The sequence below is a fragment of the Jaculus jaculus genome, chromosome X, assembly GCF_020740685.1.
Source record: "Jaculus jaculus isolate mJacJac1 chromosome X, mJacJac1.mat.Y.cur, whole genome shotgun sequence".
Classification (NCBI taxonomy): Eukaryota; Metazoa; Chordata; class Mammalia; order Rodentia; family Dipodidae; genus Jaculus; species Jaculus jaculus.
In genome coordinates this window covers 51,249,052-51,268,487 of record NC_059125.1, presented here as the reverse complement: position 1 = coordinate 51,268,487, position 19,436 = coordinate 51,249,052, and the positions used below count along the sequence as shown (strand labels likewise).

Below are 19,436 nucleotides of genomic sequence, written 5' to 3'. Positions count from 1 at the left end.
CCAGTGGCTGCAAATGGACTCCAGACGCATGCACCACCTTGTCTATCTGTTTTACATGGGTCCTGGGGAATTGAACGTGGCTCCTTTGGCTTTGCAGGCAAGCACCTTAACCGCTAAGCCATCTCTCCAGCCCTGTTTATTTTTTCAAGGTAGGGTCTCACTCTGGCCCAAGCTGATGTGAAGTTCACTATGTAGTCTCAAGGTGGCTTCACACTCACAGCGATCCTCCTACCTCTGCCTCCCTCCTATCTCTGTCTCTCTAATGCTGGGATTAAAGGTGTGCACCATCACACCTCGCCTTAGGGGGATTTTTTGAATGTGCTTAAAATGCAGACTGTAGAGCTGAAGAGATGGATTAACAGTTAAAGGTGTCTGCTTGCAAAGCCTGCCAGACCAGGATTCAATTCTCCAGTACCCACATAAAGCCAGATGTACAAAGTGATGCTTGCACGTGGAGGTCATTTCAAGTGGAAAACTGGAGCGACCAGAGCCTGTCTTCCTGCCTGCCTCCCTCCCCTCCCCTGCCTTCTCTAGTACTTTTTTATTTTTTTATTTAATTGCAAACAGAGAGAGAGGATGAATATGGAGCGTGCCAGGGGTTCCACCATGGCAAATGAACTCCAGATGCATGTGCCACTGTGCATCTGGTTTTACATGAGTCTGGAGAATCGAACTGGTCATTAGGCTTTGCTGGCAAGTGCCTTAACCGCTGAACCATCTCTCTAGCCCCCTCTACTTTTTTTAATATTTTTATTTATTAATTTGCAACCAGAGATAGATGATAGATAGGTAGGTAGGCAGATAGATAGATAGATAGATAGATAGATAGATAGATAGATGATAGATAGATAGATAGATAGATAGATAGATAGATAGATAGATAGATAGATAGATAGAGAGGCAGGCAGGCAGGCAGGCAGGCAGATGAAGAGAGAAAGTGAATATGAGAATGAATGGACATGCCAGGGCCTCTAGCCACTGCAAATTCCAGACACATGCCACCTAGCATAACTGGCTTTACGTGGATACTAGGAAATCGAACCCGGGTCCTTGGACTTTGTGGGCAAGTGCCTTAATCACTGAGCCATCTCTTCAGCCCCTCTAATATTTTTTATTTATTTTTACTTTTTGTAATATATATTTTTATTGACAACTTCTATACTTACAGACAATGCCCTCTAATTTTTTTTTTTTTTTTGGTTTTTAGAGGTAGGGTCTCACTCTGGTCCAGGCTGACCTGGAATTAACTCTGTAGTCTCAGGGTGGCCTTGAACTCATGGCGATCCTCCTACCTCTGCCTCCCGAGTGCTGGGATTAAAGGCGTGCGCCACCACGCCCGGCTTAACCCTCTAATATTTTTAATGCAAGATTTCCAAAAGGAATATTCAAGACCTTGAGCTCTCTTTAAACTGCAGAGACTCAGCACTGCCAATTACTAGCCGTGTGACCTTGTACAAATCAATCTCAGGAGCTCATTTTTCTCATCCGTAAAAAAAAAAAAAAAAAATACTAGCAGTTCATTAGTTCGTGGGAAATGAATGAACACATTTAACTCAGGGCCTGGCAAAATGTCTCACGTTAGGACCGAGCGATCCTCCTATTCCAAGATCGCTAGACGTGTTTTCCGAAAGAACTACATTCCCGAAGGAATCTTCCGACTCCAGCCTCTAGGCTGCAATGGCGGCGAGAGAACTGGAACTGGCGAGGTGCGCAGGCGCACAGTGCTGGAGGAGGGAAAGGGGCGGGACTGCCGCTGTCTGGGCTGTTCCGACGATTGCGCGCCTCCCCCGCCGCGCCCCGCGCCCGCCCTTGCTAGCAGGCACCTCCCGCCCCCTGCATTGCTGATGCTGCTGCTGGCAGACATGGACGTGGTGAATCAGGTACGCGCTCCAGCACCGCGGACAGAGTCCGCCGCTACCAGGCCGCATAATCCAGGTCGCTTTGGCCTCCTGACCCTGAGACGGGTTGGTCAAGGTAGCGGAGACACGGTTTCTGGGGTTGGGGCTGAGGGTCTTTGGCAGGTGAGGGGAGGAAGGGGAGGTGGAGAAAATGAGTGTGCTCTTTGCCGCAGCGAAGGCCATCCTCTTTGCCGCAGAGGGGGCCTCCAGGAGCCCAGATCAGTGCTGGCGACTTAAAGGGGGAAAAGAGGGACTTGGAGCTAGGAATAGGGCAAGGGGCTAGGGGAAGGGAAAGTGGAAAAAAAAGACTGGGGGGCTGCGGATGAGCTTAGAAATAGAGCGACAGAAGGTGTGGGGGTGGAGTGGGGAAGGGCTGGCTCCTGCTCCTCCCAAAAAGACTGCACCCCGATAGATGACCACCTCTTAACCTCTCAGCAGATCTAGAGAGACGATCCGATTTTACCTCTCCAAAACCTCCAGCCTCCTCTTCCCCATCACATATCCAGTGAATCCATGACCCACCTCTCCCTCACCTTAATCAGTCCAGACCCTCCCCCATCTCACTCCTCTTCACCACCACAGACCTTCCTTTCCCTAGTCGGTAACGACCCCTCCCCATCCTCATCTCCTCAGCCCCACCGCCACCATCTGACTCACCTTTACCGTTGCAGACCCCTCCCCCACACTGTTATGACTCACCTTCACCACTCAAGACCCCTCCTCCACTCGAATGAACCCCAACTCCTTCCTCACCCCCTCTATGCAATCTTTCCTATGTGCTTCTCCTTTAAGGGGTGCAGACCCCTCCTTCTTCCCTAACTAGCCCAGACCCCATTTATCTTCTACATACGGATCTCTTCTGCCATGTGACTCATCATCACCTCAGACTTCTCCATCGCTGCTGAACCCTGAGGGTCTTCTCCAAGACCCTGGTACTCACTCATTTCCCCAGGTGTCACTTTCTCCTTCGCACTGCCGCTCCAAATTTCACCCCCCTGGAGGTCACATGTCCTAGCCCCAGGGATCATTGCCTGGCAACCTGACCCCTTACCTCCACCTCTTTTCCCCACATCCCTACCCCTCCCCGCTGTTTTTCTTCTCAGCTGGTAGCTGGGGGACAGTTCCGAGTGGTCAAGGAGCCCCTTGGCTTCGTGAAGGTGCTGCAATGGGTAAGTGTGGTGGGGTGTGGGAGCAGTGCAGAGAGAGAGAGGGGTGGTAATGTGGTTCAGAATAGCAAAGGGGGAGGAGTGATGAGGAACAAGGAATGGATGGAAGTGCAAAATGAATGAGGGAACTGGGCTCCAGGGTGAGGTCCCAAGGGTTTGAGGCCAAGAAATGTATGCGCTGTGACATCACAGAGAGCTGAGGGTTCCCCCGTTGTGAAGTGGCAGATTGTGACGTCCTAACTCCTCTCTTGAAGTAAGGGAGGGGTGGGGGAGGTGGAGCCTGAAGCTGATTGCTAGGAGAGAGATGCAAAACCAGAAAAAGCTAGAGACAGTTAAGAAGGCAGAGGATGATGGAGACAGACATGGAGATGCTGAGAAAAGAGACACAGAGATGCACCAAAAAACAGAGATACAAAGGGAAACGGACATGGGGAGAGAGGCAAGGAAAGGAGGGGAGAGGAGACACAGAAAGATGTTCAGAAAAGAAAAGGAAATAAACTCAGAGAAATAGGCACCAGGGAGACAGAGAGAACCATGCAGACCAAGTGAGAGACAAACGAATGGACCAAGAAACAGAAAGGCACTGACATAGAGGTGTATACTCACATAAAGACAGGGACAAATAAAGAGATAGATGCCTAATGTTGAAAAGGAGAGGCAGATGCAGAGACATTGGAAAAGACTAAAAGATGCATAGGAAAACAGGTACAGATATACTGAGACAGAGGGAAGAAGGAGACAAGGAAGATCAGAGCATGGAGAGAGAGGTAGACAGACACACAGGGAGAGACAGCCACACCCCTATAATCAGCTTGTGCTTGGACCCGATGAGCCCTGATTAGGGATGGGGGAGGGACCTCTCCATCTGCTGCTGCCTGTGCCACCCTCCCAATCTGTCCAGAGGATGGCACTCCCTCCTACATGCATATAGGCTTACTATGGCCATCGCCCTTCCTGCTACCCAAGGTCTTTGCCATCTTCGCCTTTGCCACATGCGGCAGCTACGACGGGGAGTTCCGGCTGAGCGTGGAGTGTGCCAACAAGACAGAGAGTGACCTCAGCATCGAGGTTGAATTCGAGTACCCCTTCAGGTGTGCCACCACTCTGGTATCCTAAGACCTGGGAGAAGCAAGGGTGGGGTGGTTCTGGCCATTATCTCCTTTCCAGTGACACACAGCTCTCACTTCAAAAGGCCACAACCACTGGCATCATACGACCATGCATTGAGCACCTGCTATGTACCTGGCACTGCTCTAGGTGTCCTCGACAATGTGGTAAGCAAGACAGACATAAGCTGTTACCCTCTGGCTCTATTCTGTAAATGGAATGGTAAATGACAGGAAAGAAACAAGGTTCTAAAGTAAAGGACAGGTCTGGGGCTATAGCTTGGTAGCAGAGTGCTTATATAGCATGTTCAAGGACATGGATTCCCTCCCCAGCAGAGAGGGGGAGGGAGGGATATTTACTATAATATAAATATATAAATATATATATATATATATTCATGTAATATATTAATGCAGTAATTGTTCAATTAATGTTAGTCACTAGGCATGGTGCCACATGCTATAATCCTAGCACTCAAGAGGATCATGAGTTCAAGGCTAGCCTGAGATAGAGAATGAAACCCTGTCACAAAAATCCCAAAATATGTAATGTTAGTCAATATTTTTTTTTTGAACTAGGGTCTCATTCTAGCCAAGACTGGCCTGGAACTTTGTAGTTTGAGGCTGGCTTTGAACTTACAGTGATGCTCCTACCTCTGCTTCCTGAGTACTGGGATTTAAGATGTACACCTGGCAGTCAATATTATTTAATCATCATCATTTCATACACATTATTTGAGAACCTGTTTTTGCTAGTTACTGCTCAAAGTGCTGGGGTATAGCAGTGACTCATACAGACCAAGCTCTTTACCTTCTTGGACCTACATTATAACAGACAAAGGATCATTGTGATGCCAAATTTCTAGGAGTAGATCTTTAAGCAGTATTTTTTTAAAATTTTAAACACATTTTATTTATTTATTTAGAGAGGGAGGGAGGGAGGGAGGGAGGGAGGGAGGGAGAGGGAGAGAATGGGCACGCCAGGGCCTCCAGCCACTGCAAATGAACTCCAGACGCATGTGTCCCCTTGTGCATCTGGCTTACATGGGTCCTGGAGAAGCCAGTGCCTTAACCACTAAGCCATCTCTCCAGCCCCTAAACAGGTTTTTTTTTAAATTATTTATTTATTTATTTATTTGAGAGCGACAGACACAGAGAGAAAGACAGATAGAGGGAGAGAGAGAGAATGGGCGCGCCAGGGCTTCCAGCCTCTGCAAACGAGCTCCAGACGCATGCGCCCCCTTGTGCATCTGGCTAACATGGGACCTGGGGAACCGAGCCTTGAACCGGGGTCCTTAGGCTTCACAGGCAAGCGCTTAACCGCTAAGCCATCTCTCCAGCCCCCTAAACAGGTTTTTTGATAGAAGACTGAGAGGATACTTTGAGATATGGAGACCCATGGAACCCAAATAGACAGTCCTGATGTTCATTGATCCCCCACTGTGAGCTGAGCACTGTGCTAGGTGCACAAGAGTAAGGACAAGCTGACAAGACTGCAACCTCTTGAGGGGGAAGACAGACCCACAGACACAATTTTACTTACCATTCCTCCATTGCTAAGCTAAGTCACATAACTGCCCTGACTCTCACCTTCCACATCTATAAATAGGAACAATATTAATGCTATCCCCATAGAGTGGTGGGGAGTCTTAACTGAGTTAATATTTGTAAAGTGGCTAGGCATGGTGGTGCACGCCACTAATCCCAGCACTTGGGAGGCAGAGGTAGAAGGATCACCGAGACTTCGAGGCCACCCTGAGACTACATAGTGAATTCCAGGTTAGCTTGAGCTAGAATGAGACTCTACCTCAAAAAAAAATTTGTAATTCAGCACAGTGCCTGGCACACAAGAAGTGTTCTGCAAGCGTCTGTTAAATAAGTACAAGAACTCATGTTGAAGAGCTCAGGGAAGAGGTCCTGCATGGAGTTAGAAATTGAAAGCTGAAAGCTGAGTGTGGTAGCTCATGCTTTTAATTCCAGTTCTGGAGAGGCTGAAGTAGAAAAATCACCGTGATTTTGAGGCCAGCCTGGGCACAGAGTGAGTTCCAGGTCAGCCTGGGCTAGAGTGAGATACTGCTTCAGGAAGAAAAAAAGAAAGAAAGAAAGAAAGAAAGAAAGAGAGAGAGAGAGAGAGAGAGAGAGAGAGAGAGGAGAGGAGAGGAGAGGAGAGGAGAGGAGAGGAGAGGAGAGGAGAGGAGAGGAGAGGAGAGGAGAGGAGAGGAGAGGAGAGGAGAGGGGAGGGGAGGGGAGGGGAGGGGAGGGGGGGGGAGGGGGGGGGGGGGGGGGGGGGGGGGGGGGAGGGGAGGGGAGGGGAGGGGAGGGGAGGGGAGGGGAGGGGAGGGGAGGGGAGGGGAGGGGAGGAGAGGAGAGGAGAGGAGAGGAAAGGAAGGCTGGAGAGATGGCTTATGGTTAAGCGCTTGCCTGTGAAGCCTAAGGACCCCAGTTTGAGGCTTGATTCCCCGGGACCCACGTTAGCCAGATGCACAAGGGGGCACACACGTCTGGAGTTCGTTTGCAGTGTCTGGAGGCCCTGGCATGCCCATTCTCTCTCTCTCTCTCTCTCTCCCTCTCTCTCCCTTCCTCTCTCCCCCCCCCCTCTCTCTCTCTCTCTCTCTCTCTCTCTGCCTCTTTCTCTCTGTGTCTGTTGCTATCAAATAAAAATAAACAAAAAATTTTTAAAAGAGAGAGAGAGAGAGAAAGAAAGAAAAAATAAACTGGGGATTGTGGATCACCAAGGATAAATGGACTTCCAAGAGAGCACACTGTAGGAGGAGGGAGGCCAAGTTCAAGCTCTGAGCAATGATGGAAATAGGAGGTTCCAGGAAAGCATGGTCTGAGATATGGAAGAGCATCCAAGTGTCCCTGGTCCACACAGCCAGAAGGACTGAGTGTAGAGGCTGAGAATATACCTCGGTGATGGATCACTTTGCCCCAAGTGCCCTGGCTTTCATCCTCAGTACTACAAAAGAGCAGGGGTGGGGGAGGAAAGAGTGATAGTTGACAGCATGACAGCCAGCTCTTTGGAGAGCCACAAGCTCACCAAATCCCCTGTGGATTCCCCCTATACCGCCCCTTCCCTAAAACTGCTGGTCTGAGGGACCCACTCACTAGTCTCCCAGAAAAAAAAAAAAGTCTTTGTTCTGAGTCCTGCTGAGTTTTTGCCCTGATGCCCCTTCCCTAAGGACTCCTCCCTCATTCTCCTTGGATACTCCTTCGCCCGATCCAGCCCTCTGGAAACAAAGAAACTCAAACCTAGGTTCAACAACTTGAACAGCTTTGGACAAAGAACTTCATGCTACTAAACCTGTTTGTTCATCTGTAAAATGGGCATAATAAAAAGGCCTACTCTAGAGAATTGTTGGTAGGGTGCCATTAAATGAGACCATGAAGTAAAGTACTTAGTAGGTGGTCTCTCAATGTGAGCCCCTTCTCTCAGGTCCTTTGATACACAAAAATACCATTTGTTCAGTCTCAGGATCTTGCTCCCAACTTGAGGCCAGAGCTATGGGACCCCACTCCAGTCCCTCTTGCCACACACATTCTGCCCCCACATATGCCCCTGATCCCCCCACCCCGCAGAGGAAAGGCCATCATTTCAAAGCCCCTTACCAGATGGCCCCTCAAACACACATCCTGTTTCAAGAGCCTCTCCACCTTCCTGTCATCATGGCATGGTGGCACACGCCTTTAATTCCAGCACTTGGGAGGCAGAGGTAGGAGGATCGCTGTGATTTCAAAGCCAGCCTGGGACTACAGAATGAGTTCCAAGTCAGCCTTGGCTAGAGCAAGACCCTACCTTGAAAAGCAAAAACAAAAACAAGAATAGTGAGATCCAAGAAGGCCTCAATGAGAAGGTGACAGGTAAGCATGCTTGAAAAAAATGAGAGAATAAAACATTAGGACAGAGCTGGGTGAGGTGGCACATGCCTTTAATCCCAGCACTCAGGAGGCAGAGGTAGGAGGATCACCATGACTTCAAGGCCACTCTGAGACTACATAGTGAATTCCAGGTTAGCCTAGACTAGGGTGAGACCCTAGAAAAACAAAAAAAAAAAGAATATTCCTTTTAAATAAGACAGCCAGTGAAAGTATCCTGGGGTAGGAAGTTACCTGGAAAGTTCTAGTAATAACCAAGTTGTTGGAGTATCTGTGTTGAAGTGAGGGATGAGCACCACCTATGTTACCAGGACGATTTCATCAGTGAAAATGTGACCGGTACATTGCGAGTGCTCTGTGAATGGCCATTTCCTCCTCTTCCTGGGATCTTGTCAGAATCTGGGGCGGAGTGGGGGGGGGCATGTCTGGGGAAGTGGAGATAGGATTCTTAGGGACTGGGTCATACCTGCTCACCTCTCTCTGCAGGCTGCACCAAGTGTACTTTGATGCACCCACCTGCCGAGGGGGCACCGACAAGTTCTTCCTAGTGGGGGACTATTCCTCATCAGCTGAATTCTTTGTCACTGTGGCAGTGTTTGCCTTCCTCTACTCCATGGGGGCCCTGGCCACCTACATCTTCCTGCAGAACAAGTACCGAGAGAACAACAAAGGGCCTATGCTGGTGAGTCCCCACAGTCCTCAAAAACACTTTACTTGGCTCATAAGCTCAACCAAGTCCCAGATAGGTCCATACACAAGTAGTTTCAACAGCCACGCAACTACTGCTGCTATCTCTGACTCCACAGTGGACATAGGAGTCACAGAGTCATACAGTTACAGAGTCCCAAGAGACGCACACCCCGCCTAGAATCCCAGCCTGTCCCACAACCTGTTTCCCTGCCAACACTCACAAAACCACACGGTTTAGATCAAACGAAGGAGGCTCCCTGTGACAATCATGCATGTCATCCTGCCACACAGACTGTATTCTCATACCCTCAGCCCAGACATAAAATGACATCAATTCCCACATACCGGTAAAAGTGGAAAGACACACTTCTCACAGATTTGGAAACATCCCACAGAATTCCTCCCTCAACATCCGCACCCACACATCACAATCACAATCCTACCTCTTCTGTGTCACATACACTCACATAAGCCCAAGCTGGGAGGGGCACATTCAGTGAAAATACTGTGGGCTTCAAAGCTGCAAAGGCTGCAGAGAGGCAAGCCTTCCCTAGTGGACCCTCTCCCAAGAAGGCTAGTGATCTAAAGCAGCCCATTCACAGTGCCCATCTTCCTCACCACTGTCTAGGACTTCCTGGCTACAGCAGTGTTTGCCTTCATGTGGCTGGTTAGCTCATCTGCCTGGGCCAAGGGCCTGTCCGATGTGAAGATGGCCACAGACCCAGAGAACATTATCAAGGAGATGAGTGTGTGCCACCAGACAGGGAATACATGCAAGGAGCTGAGGGACCCTGTGACCTCAGGCCTCAACACATCAGTGGTAAGCCCTGGGAAACTGGCTGGAATGGAGGAGGGAGACTGGGAAATTTACAGTTTGGCATGGGGAGTGGTGGAGAGATTGAGAGGAGAATCAGGAGATCTAAGGGGCTCCCTGGAGGAAGCACACCCACAAAAGAATGTTGAAGGATGAGACAGCAATTATAACTACTGGAATACCACATCCTGTTCCCATGAGGGACATGAGACCTTCTATCCCGAGTCGGTTGGGGAGACTTGGATCCTAGACCTATGGTAGTCATGTCAAATTTCCTGGAATTTAGTATCTTCTCAGGACCTGTTTCCTTAAGCACAGAAGGAAAGAATATCCAGGAATGTTTGACGATTTGGATGCCCCCTACTGGCTGGAGTCACATGTTCTAAATTCAAATTCTAACAGCCGCTGGCAAGCTCTGTGAACTGCAGCTAGTCAAAAGGCTTCTTGGGGCTCATTTTGAGCATGCGTATTGAAGAATAAGTACTGTTCAAAAGTTGAGCATTCGAGCCTGGCATGGTGGCTCATGCCTTTAATCCCAGCACTCGGGAGGCAGAGGTAGGAGGATCGCCATGAGTTCAAGGCCACCCTGAGACTACAGAGTTAATTCCAGGTCAGCCTGGACCAGAGTGAGACCCTACCTCGAAAACCCAAAAAAAAAAAAAAAATTGAGCATTCGCTGAATTAATAACATATAAAGTGGGCTGAGAAGATGACTCAGCATTTAAAGGTGCTTGCTCACAACCTGGGTTTGATTTCCCCAACACCCATGTAAAGCTAGACAACAAAAAAGCAACACAAGCATCTGGTGTTCATTTGTAGAGAGCAATGAGAAATCCTGGCATGTGCACACGCGCACACACAAACACAAACACACAGAGATGCAAATCAATTAATATTTTTAAATATAACATATGAAGTGCTTAGAAAAGAGTCAGGCACAAGGTAAGTTATATGCCAATATTTTAGATGCTAAGGTTCTTATTCTTCTTTTCCATCACTTCCTGGCTGTAAAACCTAGGATAACTTAGCCTCTCAAGTCCTCAGCTTTAAATGGACATATCATGGCATAATGCCACATGCCTGTAACCCCAGGACTCAGGAGACTGAAGCAGGTAGTCCTTCACGTTTGAGGCTAATCTGGGCTACACAGTGTGCTCTATGTAAGCCTGGGCTACAGAGTGAAACTTTGTTTAAAGAAAAAAAAGTTGGTCATAGTGGTCCATGTCTTTAATCCCAGCACTCTGGAGGCTGAGGAAGGAGGATCCCTGTAAATTCAAGGCCAGCCTAGAACTACAGAGTGCCAGGTCAGCCTGGGCTAGAGTGAGACCCTACTTCAAAAAAAAAAATAGCCAATCATAGGAGCAGAAGTCTTCAATCCCATCATTCAGGAGGCAGAGATAGGAGGATCACCATGAGGTTTGACGCCAGCTTGGGTTACAACAGAGTGAGTTCCAGGTCAGCCTGGACTAGAGTGAGACCCTGACTCAAAAAAAAAAAAAAAATCAAAGTACTCACTTTGGCACCACATATCCTAAAATTGGAACAATACAGAGAAGATTAGCATGGCCCCTGTACAAGGATGACCTGCAAATTCATGAAGCGTTCCATATAAAAAAAAAAAAAATCAAGCCGAGCATGGTGGCACATGCCTTTAATCCGAGCACTCAGGAGGCAGAGGTAGGTGGATCGCTGCGAGTTCAAGGCCACCCTGAGACTACAGAGTGAATTCCAGGTCAGCTCTGAGCTAGAGTGAAAAAAAGAAAAAGAAAAAAAAAAATCAAAGGTGCTGAAGAGATGGCTTAGCAGTTAATGTGCTTGCCTGCAAAGCTAAAGGACCCAAGTTCAATTCACCAGGAACATATATCTGGAGTTCATTTGCAGTGGCTAGAGGCCCTGGTGTGTGCCCATTCGCCCTCCCTCTCTCTCTCCCTATTTGCCTTTCTCTTGCTCTTTCAAATAAATTAAAATAAATAAAAATATTTAAATTTATGTTAAAAAATCAAAACTAAGTAAATAGAGCCAGGCATGGTGGCGCACGCCTTTAATCCCAGCACTCAGGAGGCAGAGGTAGGAGGATCGCCATGAGTTCCAGGCCACCCTGAGACTACAGAGTTAATTCCAGGTCAGCCTGGACCAGAGTGAGACCCTACCTCAAAAAAAAAAAAAAAACCTAAGCAAATAAATAAATAGGACTGAAGCTGGGAATGGTGGCGCATGCCTTTAATCCCAGCACTCAGGAGGCAGAGGTAGGAGGATCGCCATGAGTTCAAGGCCACCCGGAGACTAGAGTGAATTCCAGGTCAGCCTGAGCAGGAGTGAGACCCTACCTCCAAAAACAAACAAAAAAAGGCCACCCTAAGACTACAGAGTAAATTCTAGGTCAGCCTGAACTAGAGTGAGACACTACCTCGAAAAATCAAAAAAAAAAAAAAAAAAAAAAACAGAGATACTACTTCCTGTCCAAAAAATGAAATTTTAGTGAGCAATATGTAAGGTGCTCAGAAGCAGGTGTGACATATAGCAAAAGGTATGTAATATTTTGTTTTTAACGTATTTCATATAAGTTCCATATGTTTATTTTACTTTTTTGAACATTTATTTATTTATTTGCAAGGAGAGACAGAAGAAATGGGGGCATCAGAACCTCTTGCCACTGCAAATGAACTCCAGATGCATGCGTTATTTTGTGCAGCTGGCTTTATGTGGGTATGGGAAATTTTACCTTGGCAGTCAGGGTTTGTGAGGAAGAACCTTTACCCACTGAGGCATCTCTCCAGCCTATATTTATGTTTTTTTTTCTTTTTATTGACAACTTCCATAATTATAGACGATAAACCATGGTTCTCTGTATTTATTTTAAATTTCTGTTTTTCTATTATTTATTTATTTGATTTTTCAAGTCAAGGTCTCACTCTAGCTCAGGCTAACCTAAAACTCGTTGTATTTTGTTTTTATTTATTTGAGAGAGAAAGAGAGAGAGAGAGAGAGAGAGAGAGAGAGGATTCATCAGGGCATACAGCCACTGCAAACAAACTCCAGATACATGCACCACCTTGGGCATATGGCTTACATGGGTCCTGGGGATTCACACCTGGGTTCTTTGGCTTTGCAGGCAAGCACCTTAACTGCTAAGCCATCTCTCCAGAGAAACTGAAACTCATTCTATAGCTCCAGGCTGGCCTCAAACTCATGGTAATCCTTCTACTTCAGCCTCCTGAGTGCTGGGATTAAAGGTGTGCACCACCATGCTCAGCTAAATTTTTTATTCTTTAAAAGCATATATTTAGAGTCAGGCATGGTGGTGGATGCCTATAATTCCAGCTCTCAGTAGGTTGAGGCAAGAGGATTGTAAAGTCAAGGCCAAACTGGGCTACATAGTGAACTCCAGGCCATCCTAGGATATGTTGAAAGATCTTGTCTCAAAAATAAAAACAAAATGTCCATATATTTATGTACTTTATAAATGAGTACTTATGTACAAACTTATGCATACATATATGTGCATATATGCATTCATTAGTGATGTGATAAATTTGGGAATATATATATGTGTGTGTGTGTGTGTGTATGTATGTGTGTGTATGTGTGTATGTATTATGTATGTATATGTGTGTGTGTGTGTGTGTGTGTGTATACATACACACTCTTTTTTTCCAAGGTAGGGTCTTGGTCTAGCCCAGGCTGACCTGGAACTTACTATATAGTCTCAGGCTGGCATTGAACTCATAGTGATCCTCCTACCTTTGCCTTCTCCTGCGTGCTAGAATTAAAGGTGAGCATCACCACATCCGGCTTCCATGTAGATTTATACATCCGTTTATACATGTACAAAATACAGTAAATTAAATTTGTAAAATATATGTTTAGCTGAGTGTAGTGGCTCATGACTTTAATCCCAGCACTTGGTAAGCAGAGGTAGGAGGGTCACTGAATTCAAGGCCAGCCTGAAACTAGAGTGAGTTCCCGGTCAGCTTGGACTGGAGTAAAGGTGATTTTTCTGAACATTGCCATTCACGAGCCAGTACTCAGATGGTCGGAGAAACCACCTCTTGGACTCCACGGATTTAATGCCCTACATGTCCATTCCTGTTCGCCCAGCCTCAGTGCTCCCCGGGGCCACAGAGGCAACCGGTGGGAGATGACAGCTTGGTCTCATCTCCCTGCAGGTGTTTGGCTTTCTGAATCTAGTGCTCTGGGTCGGCAACCTGTGGTTCGTGTTCAAGGAGACAGGCTGGGCCGCCCCGTTCATGCGCGCACCTCCCGGCGCCCCCGAGAAGCAACCAGCACCCGGGGATGCCTACGGCGATGCAGGCTACGGGCAAGGCCCAGGAGGCTATGGGCCCCAGGACTCCTATGGGCCCCAGGGCGGCTACCAACCCGACTATGGGCAGCCAGCTGGCGGAGGGGGCTACGGGCCTCAGGGCGACTATGGGCAGCAAGGCTACGGCCCGCAGGGTGCACCCACCTCCTTCTCCAATCAGATGTAATCTGGTGAGTGATGGGCGGGTGCTGTGGGCAAGATGGAGATGGGCGGGTCAGTAAACCAATAAGAGTCAGAAGTGGACAGTAAGGACGTGTGCCCGATTTGTTTGAAGTTTGAAGGAGCCAATAGGGAATCAGGGCTACATACTGAAAGCGGAAATACTATCCAATGTATGGAGAGCAGTTAAAACGCTTGAAAATGGACAGAATAAGGAGCCAATGGGAGAGAGGTAAAGTGCAGCTCCGCGATAATGAAGGGGCGGGAGAAGTGTTCATAGTACCCAATGAAAGGAGAGCAGAGACACTTGCGCAGTGAAAAATTAGAATAGGGAGGAGCCAAGGTAGGGAAGGGGAGGTGGGCTTTCAAAATGATTGACAACGGACTCGGGAGTTGGCTCAATGGGTTAAAGACGCTTGCTTGCAAAATGATTGGCAAACCAATAGGTGTGGAAATGAAAAGGCCTGGTCTTGAAGGGAAGCAAGTGGTAGATCTGCCATCTCTCCTTAACCATTGAGATGAAAGAGATGGCGTGGAATTTCAAAGGAGAAAAAGGGGCGTGGTAAGAGCCTTGGAAACACTTGCAGGCCTTCTTGCTGGGCCTTAAAAGAAAAAAAAATAAAATACGAAGTGTAGAAGTACTTGAGAGACTGAGATAGGAGAAAGGCGAGTTTGAAGCCTACCTGGACTATGTAGCCAGACCCTGTCCCAAAAAGAGAGAAAGGCAGAGAGAGGGAGAAAAGGGAGCAAATCAGTTGGGGTGGGTTGTGGTAGGAAGTGAGTCCTAAGGCAGAGAGGGGCAAGTTTACCAGAGCATCCCTCATCTAAGTCCTGTTTGCTCTACCTTCAAAATATCTCCATCGTCTTTCCACTTCTCACAATCCTCTCCACAGCCTTGCCACAGGTGTCTAGTCTAGTCTACTCCATTCCCACTCTGTGAACAGCATCTCCAGGGATTCTGCTAAGTTAGGTTACTGCCTTCCTGAACTTAGAACTAAGAAGTCATCCTGCACTCAGAAATCATCTGCAACACCCATTTCACTAAAAGACAAAAGTCTTCATTATGATCATAGAGATTTACACCTCTTTCTCTCCCTCTCTCCCTCCCTCCCTCCCTCCACCCCCTCTGTCTGTCTGTCTGGTCTCTCTCTCTCTCTCTCTCTCTCTCTCTCTCTCTCTCTCTCTCTCACACACACACACACACACACACACACACACACACACACACACCTGCTACCATTCCCCCTACTGGCCACCTCCCTGTGGCAGGCAAAATTTGATCTCAGGGCCTCTGAAGTTGCTTTCATCCTAGAGTTTTACACACACACACATTGATATTTTGTAACTAGCTCCCTTTCATCATTTTGGTCACTTGCTCAATGAAGTCTTTGGTTTTATTTTTTTTTTATTAGTTTGTTTGAGGTTTTTTTTTACTTTGTTTTTCAAGTACTAGGGATTGAACCCAGGGTCTCAAGCACGCTAGGAAAGCCCTATGCTACTGAGCTATATTCCCAGCCCTCTTTTTAATTTTAATTTCAACACAGGCTCTCACTAAGTTGCCCAGGTTGGGACACATGCTGCAGCCTGGGCTGTCCCATCTTTCAGTCCTGCCTCAGCCTCCCATGTGGTTGTGATAAGAGGCCTGCATCACCATGACCAGCTTTTGTTTCATTTTTGTTTGGCTTTTTGAGACAAGGCTGACTTGGAACTTATTATGTAGCCACAAATAACCTTGAACTCCTAATCTTGGTTATGGCTGATCCTACTTCTAGTCCCAGGTTTTGTTATTTGTTTTGCTTTTTTGTTGTTATTTTGGTTCTTCAAGGTAGGATCTTGCTGTAGCCCAGGCTGACCTGGAATTCACTATGTAGTCTCAGGGTGGCCTCGAACTCATGGAGATCCTCCTACCTCAGCCTCCCAAATGCTGGGATTAAAGGTGTGTGCCACCACTCCCAGCTACTCCCAGGTTTGTTTTTTATATATTTTGGGGTTTTTCTTTTTCTTTTTCTTTTCTTCTTCTTCTTCTTCTTTTTTTTTTTTTTTTGTTTGTTTGAGACAGAGGCTGTGATCCTCCTGCCTATGCCTCCAACTGCTGTGATTATAGGCATGAGCCACCAAGTCCAGCTCAGTAAGGTCTTACCTAACTACTCTATCTAAAACAAAACCTCCTTGTTATTTCTCTCATAGTATACTGGATTTTTCTGTATCACAATTTGTAATTATTTTTTTTTAATTTTTTATTTATTTATTTATCTATTTATTTGAGAGCGACAGACACAGAGAGAAAGACAGAGAGGGAGAGAGAGAGAATGGGCGCGCCAGGGCTTCCAGCCTCTGCAAACGAACTCCAGACGCGTGCGCCCCCTTGTGCATCTGGCTAACGTGGGACCTGGGGAACCGAGCCTGGAACCGGGGTCCTTAGGCTTCACAGGCAAGCGCTTAACTGCCAAGCCATCTCTCCAGCCCCACAATTTGTAATTATTAGTTTGTTCTTTTTTGGTGGGGGTTGAAGCAGGGTTTTACTAGCCCAGGCTGACCTGGAATTTACTATATAGTCTCAGGATGGTCTTGAACTCATGGCAATCCTCCTGCCTCTGTCTCCCGAGTGCTGGGATTAAAGGCGGGCACCAACATGCCCGGCTCCTAGTCTGTTTCTTTTTTAAAATATTTTAGGGCTATAGATATGGCTTAGCGGTTAAGCGCTTGCCTGTGAAGCCTAAGGACCCCAGTTCGAGGCTCGATTCCCCAGGACCCACATTAGCCAGATGCACAAGGGGGCGCACACGTCTGGAGTTCGTTTGCAGTGGCTGGAGGCCCTGACGTGCCCATTCTCATTCTCTCTCTCTCTCTCTGCCTCTTTCTCTGTCAGTCCCTCTCAAATAAACAAACAAACAAACAAATGTTTAAAATATTGCCGGGTGAAATGGCTCATGCCCTTAATCCCAGCATTAGGGAGGCAGAGGTAGGAGGATCACCATGAGTTTGAGGCCTCCCTGAGACTACATAGTGAATTCCAGGTCAGCCTGGGCTACCCTGAGGTAGTGAGACCATACCTCAAAAAACTAAAATAAATAAATAAATTTACATATGTATATTTAAATTAATTTGCAAACAGAGAGAGAGAGAGAGAGACTGGGAATGTCCTCTTGCCTCTGCAAATGAACTCCAAATGCATGCACCATTTTGTGCATCTGGCTTTACTGGGGAATCAAATCCAGTCCGTCAGACTTTGCAAGCAGGTACATGAGGCATATTATTCTAATTTTACTCTTTTCTATTCATTCAGAAACACTCCATGACTTCTGCCACATCCAGAGGCAAAGCTGCACTCCTTACAATTTGATGCATAGGCTTTGTGCCAGCCCATTTCTGACCTTTTTGGTATCACCTCCTACCACTTTCCCCCTTGCTCACTCCTCTTTGTTTATTCTATTTCATTTATTATCATCTTATGTTATATTAGATCGTGCACTTACACATCATATTCATTATGTGTAGCTTATCTCCCTCTTCTACAATGTAAGCCCGACAAAGACAGGGATCTTTGCTTACTCAACATAGATTATTAGCAATGGCTAGAACATTTCATTTGATTGAGAGAGGGGACCTTAATTGTTCCTTTGAGACCAAGAAGGAACAAGACTGGGAATATTTTACCAGTGATAGCAACTGATTAGGCTGACTCCAGGGCTGTGAGTGAAGGAATCAGGAAGAAAGACATTCCAGGCAGAAGGAAAAGCTGGAGCAAAGGCATAATGTGACCCAACCCCTCCTTGAAGGCACTACCCATGTCTGCACCCCTTCTCCTTTCTGTCTTTTGTCTCAACAGGTCAGTGCAGCCCAGGAGGACCCTATGGGTAGGCAAGAGCTCAAGAGAAGGCCTGCCCCCCTTCCTATCCCTTAATATCCTAGGTCTCCACCCCTCAAGCCAGGAGACCCTTACTGTCTTTGCTGTTTATATATATATATTATATATAAATATCTATTTATCTGTCTTATCCCTACCTTCACTCACTCCCTTCATGCACTTTGGGCCCAGTCTTGAGTGGGCTCCTCCCTTACACCTGCCTCTGCTTCCCACAGCCCCTCTCTGTTCCTTGGTCCTGTCCCCTGAGGTAAAGGGGCTCTGGAAAAGGGACATGGAGGGAACCAGATTTCTGCTACATGGGGCAAGACTTCAAACTCTCTCCCCTGCCCCCCTCCCTTCCTCCTAACCCTGGTCCCTCCAGCAATGCCTGAACAGAAGCTGTGAAGGGAAGAGTAGGAGAAAAGCAGGTTAGGGGTGGGGGCTTGGTGTAAACAGAGCCAAAGTCTTGGAGAGGAGCTCTAGAATAGAAGGGACTAGTCAGTAGAGGGTTGGGTTCCAGGCATGTGGGATCTAGAACCTAAAAGGAAGGGGTGCCATTAGAGCATTCTGGAAAGGGGCCTGAGGGTGTGGCTCTAGGAAGGGCATGACTCTAAAGTGAGGCAGCCGATGGGATCCAGAGTGGGCGAGGCTTCAGTTACAACCATGGTCTTTAGAATAGCCAACTAAGCTTGATTCTAAAGATCTTGAACAAGGACAGAAGTGCGATTCAGAAATGGTCTAAACTTGGGAGGAGGTCCTGGTCAGGGTTCCTGATGGGACGGGACTTAGAGTGAAAAGTGCATGCTGGTTTAAAAGCCCTTCCTCCAATGGGGCAGTTAAGAAAATATGGTTTAAAGTGAGTACAATTTGTGAAGCAGGTAGGGAGGCCTTGGTTAGCAGCTGTGAGATGAGTTTGCTAAGGGAATTCCCTTGGGCCCTGATGACAGAGGCAGCCTGAAAATATCTGAGTGATATGGTTTGGCAGGTGAGGGGTGGGACCCAGCAAGAAATGCCCTTGCCTAACCCGGTGAGAGACAACTAGGCGACAGAGAACAGAGCCAAGGGGTCTGTGGGACAGACCCCCCCCCTGTTGTCCCTTTCCCTGCCCCTTCCTCCACACTCCCACCAGTACTGTCCTGGGGTAGTTGGAGGCTGGGTCTGGAGCCCCCCATCCCGAACCTTCTGCTGTGTCTGTGATGTCCGTAGTGCCTGTGATTGTGTGTTGCCATTTTGTCTGGCTGTGATCCCTCCTTCTCCCCTCCAGACCCCCCTTTCCTGTGCCCTTAGGTATTGTTTGAAAACCCTCTCCCCAAGAAAGAACAAATATGAGTAATTCTCCCCCAAATAAACTCCTCAACCATCTAGTCCACCGGGCTCTGATTTCTCAGTGTGTCTTTTTTGACGATGCGGAGAAGGGGAGAGGAGGCAAAAGACTACGCTCTGACCTGCGGCATCCTCTGTTGAAGTCACACTCTGAGTAGCTCCAGTCGCTGTTCCATTATTGGCCTCGGGCTATCCACTCTTTCTAGGTTTTGGCTGTTCTGCTGGTCCCTTAGTCC

At 47.5% G+C, this 19,436-nt stretch overlaps 1 protein-coding gene and 1 non-coding gene across 2 annotated transcripts; both read left to right on the top strand.

The window, feature by feature from the left end:
* Nucleotides 1-1,786: 1,786 nt before the first annotated feature.
* Nucleotides 1,787-19,241, top strand: LOC101601195 (synaptophysin). The gene is made up of 7 exons (XM_004670070.2): nucleotides 1,787-1,880; nucleotides 3,002-3,067; nucleotides 4,031-4,155; nucleotides 8,533-8,728; nucleotides 9,365-9,556; nucleotides 13,717-14,041; nucleotides 17,860-19,241. Exons 1-6 carry the CDS (start codon nucleotides 1,845-1,847, stop codon nucleotides 14,035-14,037), a joined length of 936 nt encoding a protein of 311 aa, XP_004670127.1. The 5' UTR covers nucleotides 1,787-1,844; the 3' UTR covers nucleotides 14,038-14,041; nucleotides 17,860-19,241.
* Nucleotides 11,058-11,164, top strand: LOC123456842. The gene has a single exon (XR_006634719.1). It is a non-coding gene; the product is annotated as a U6 spliceosomal RNA (small nuclear RNA).
* Nucleotides 19,242-19,436: the final 195 nt, after the last annotated feature.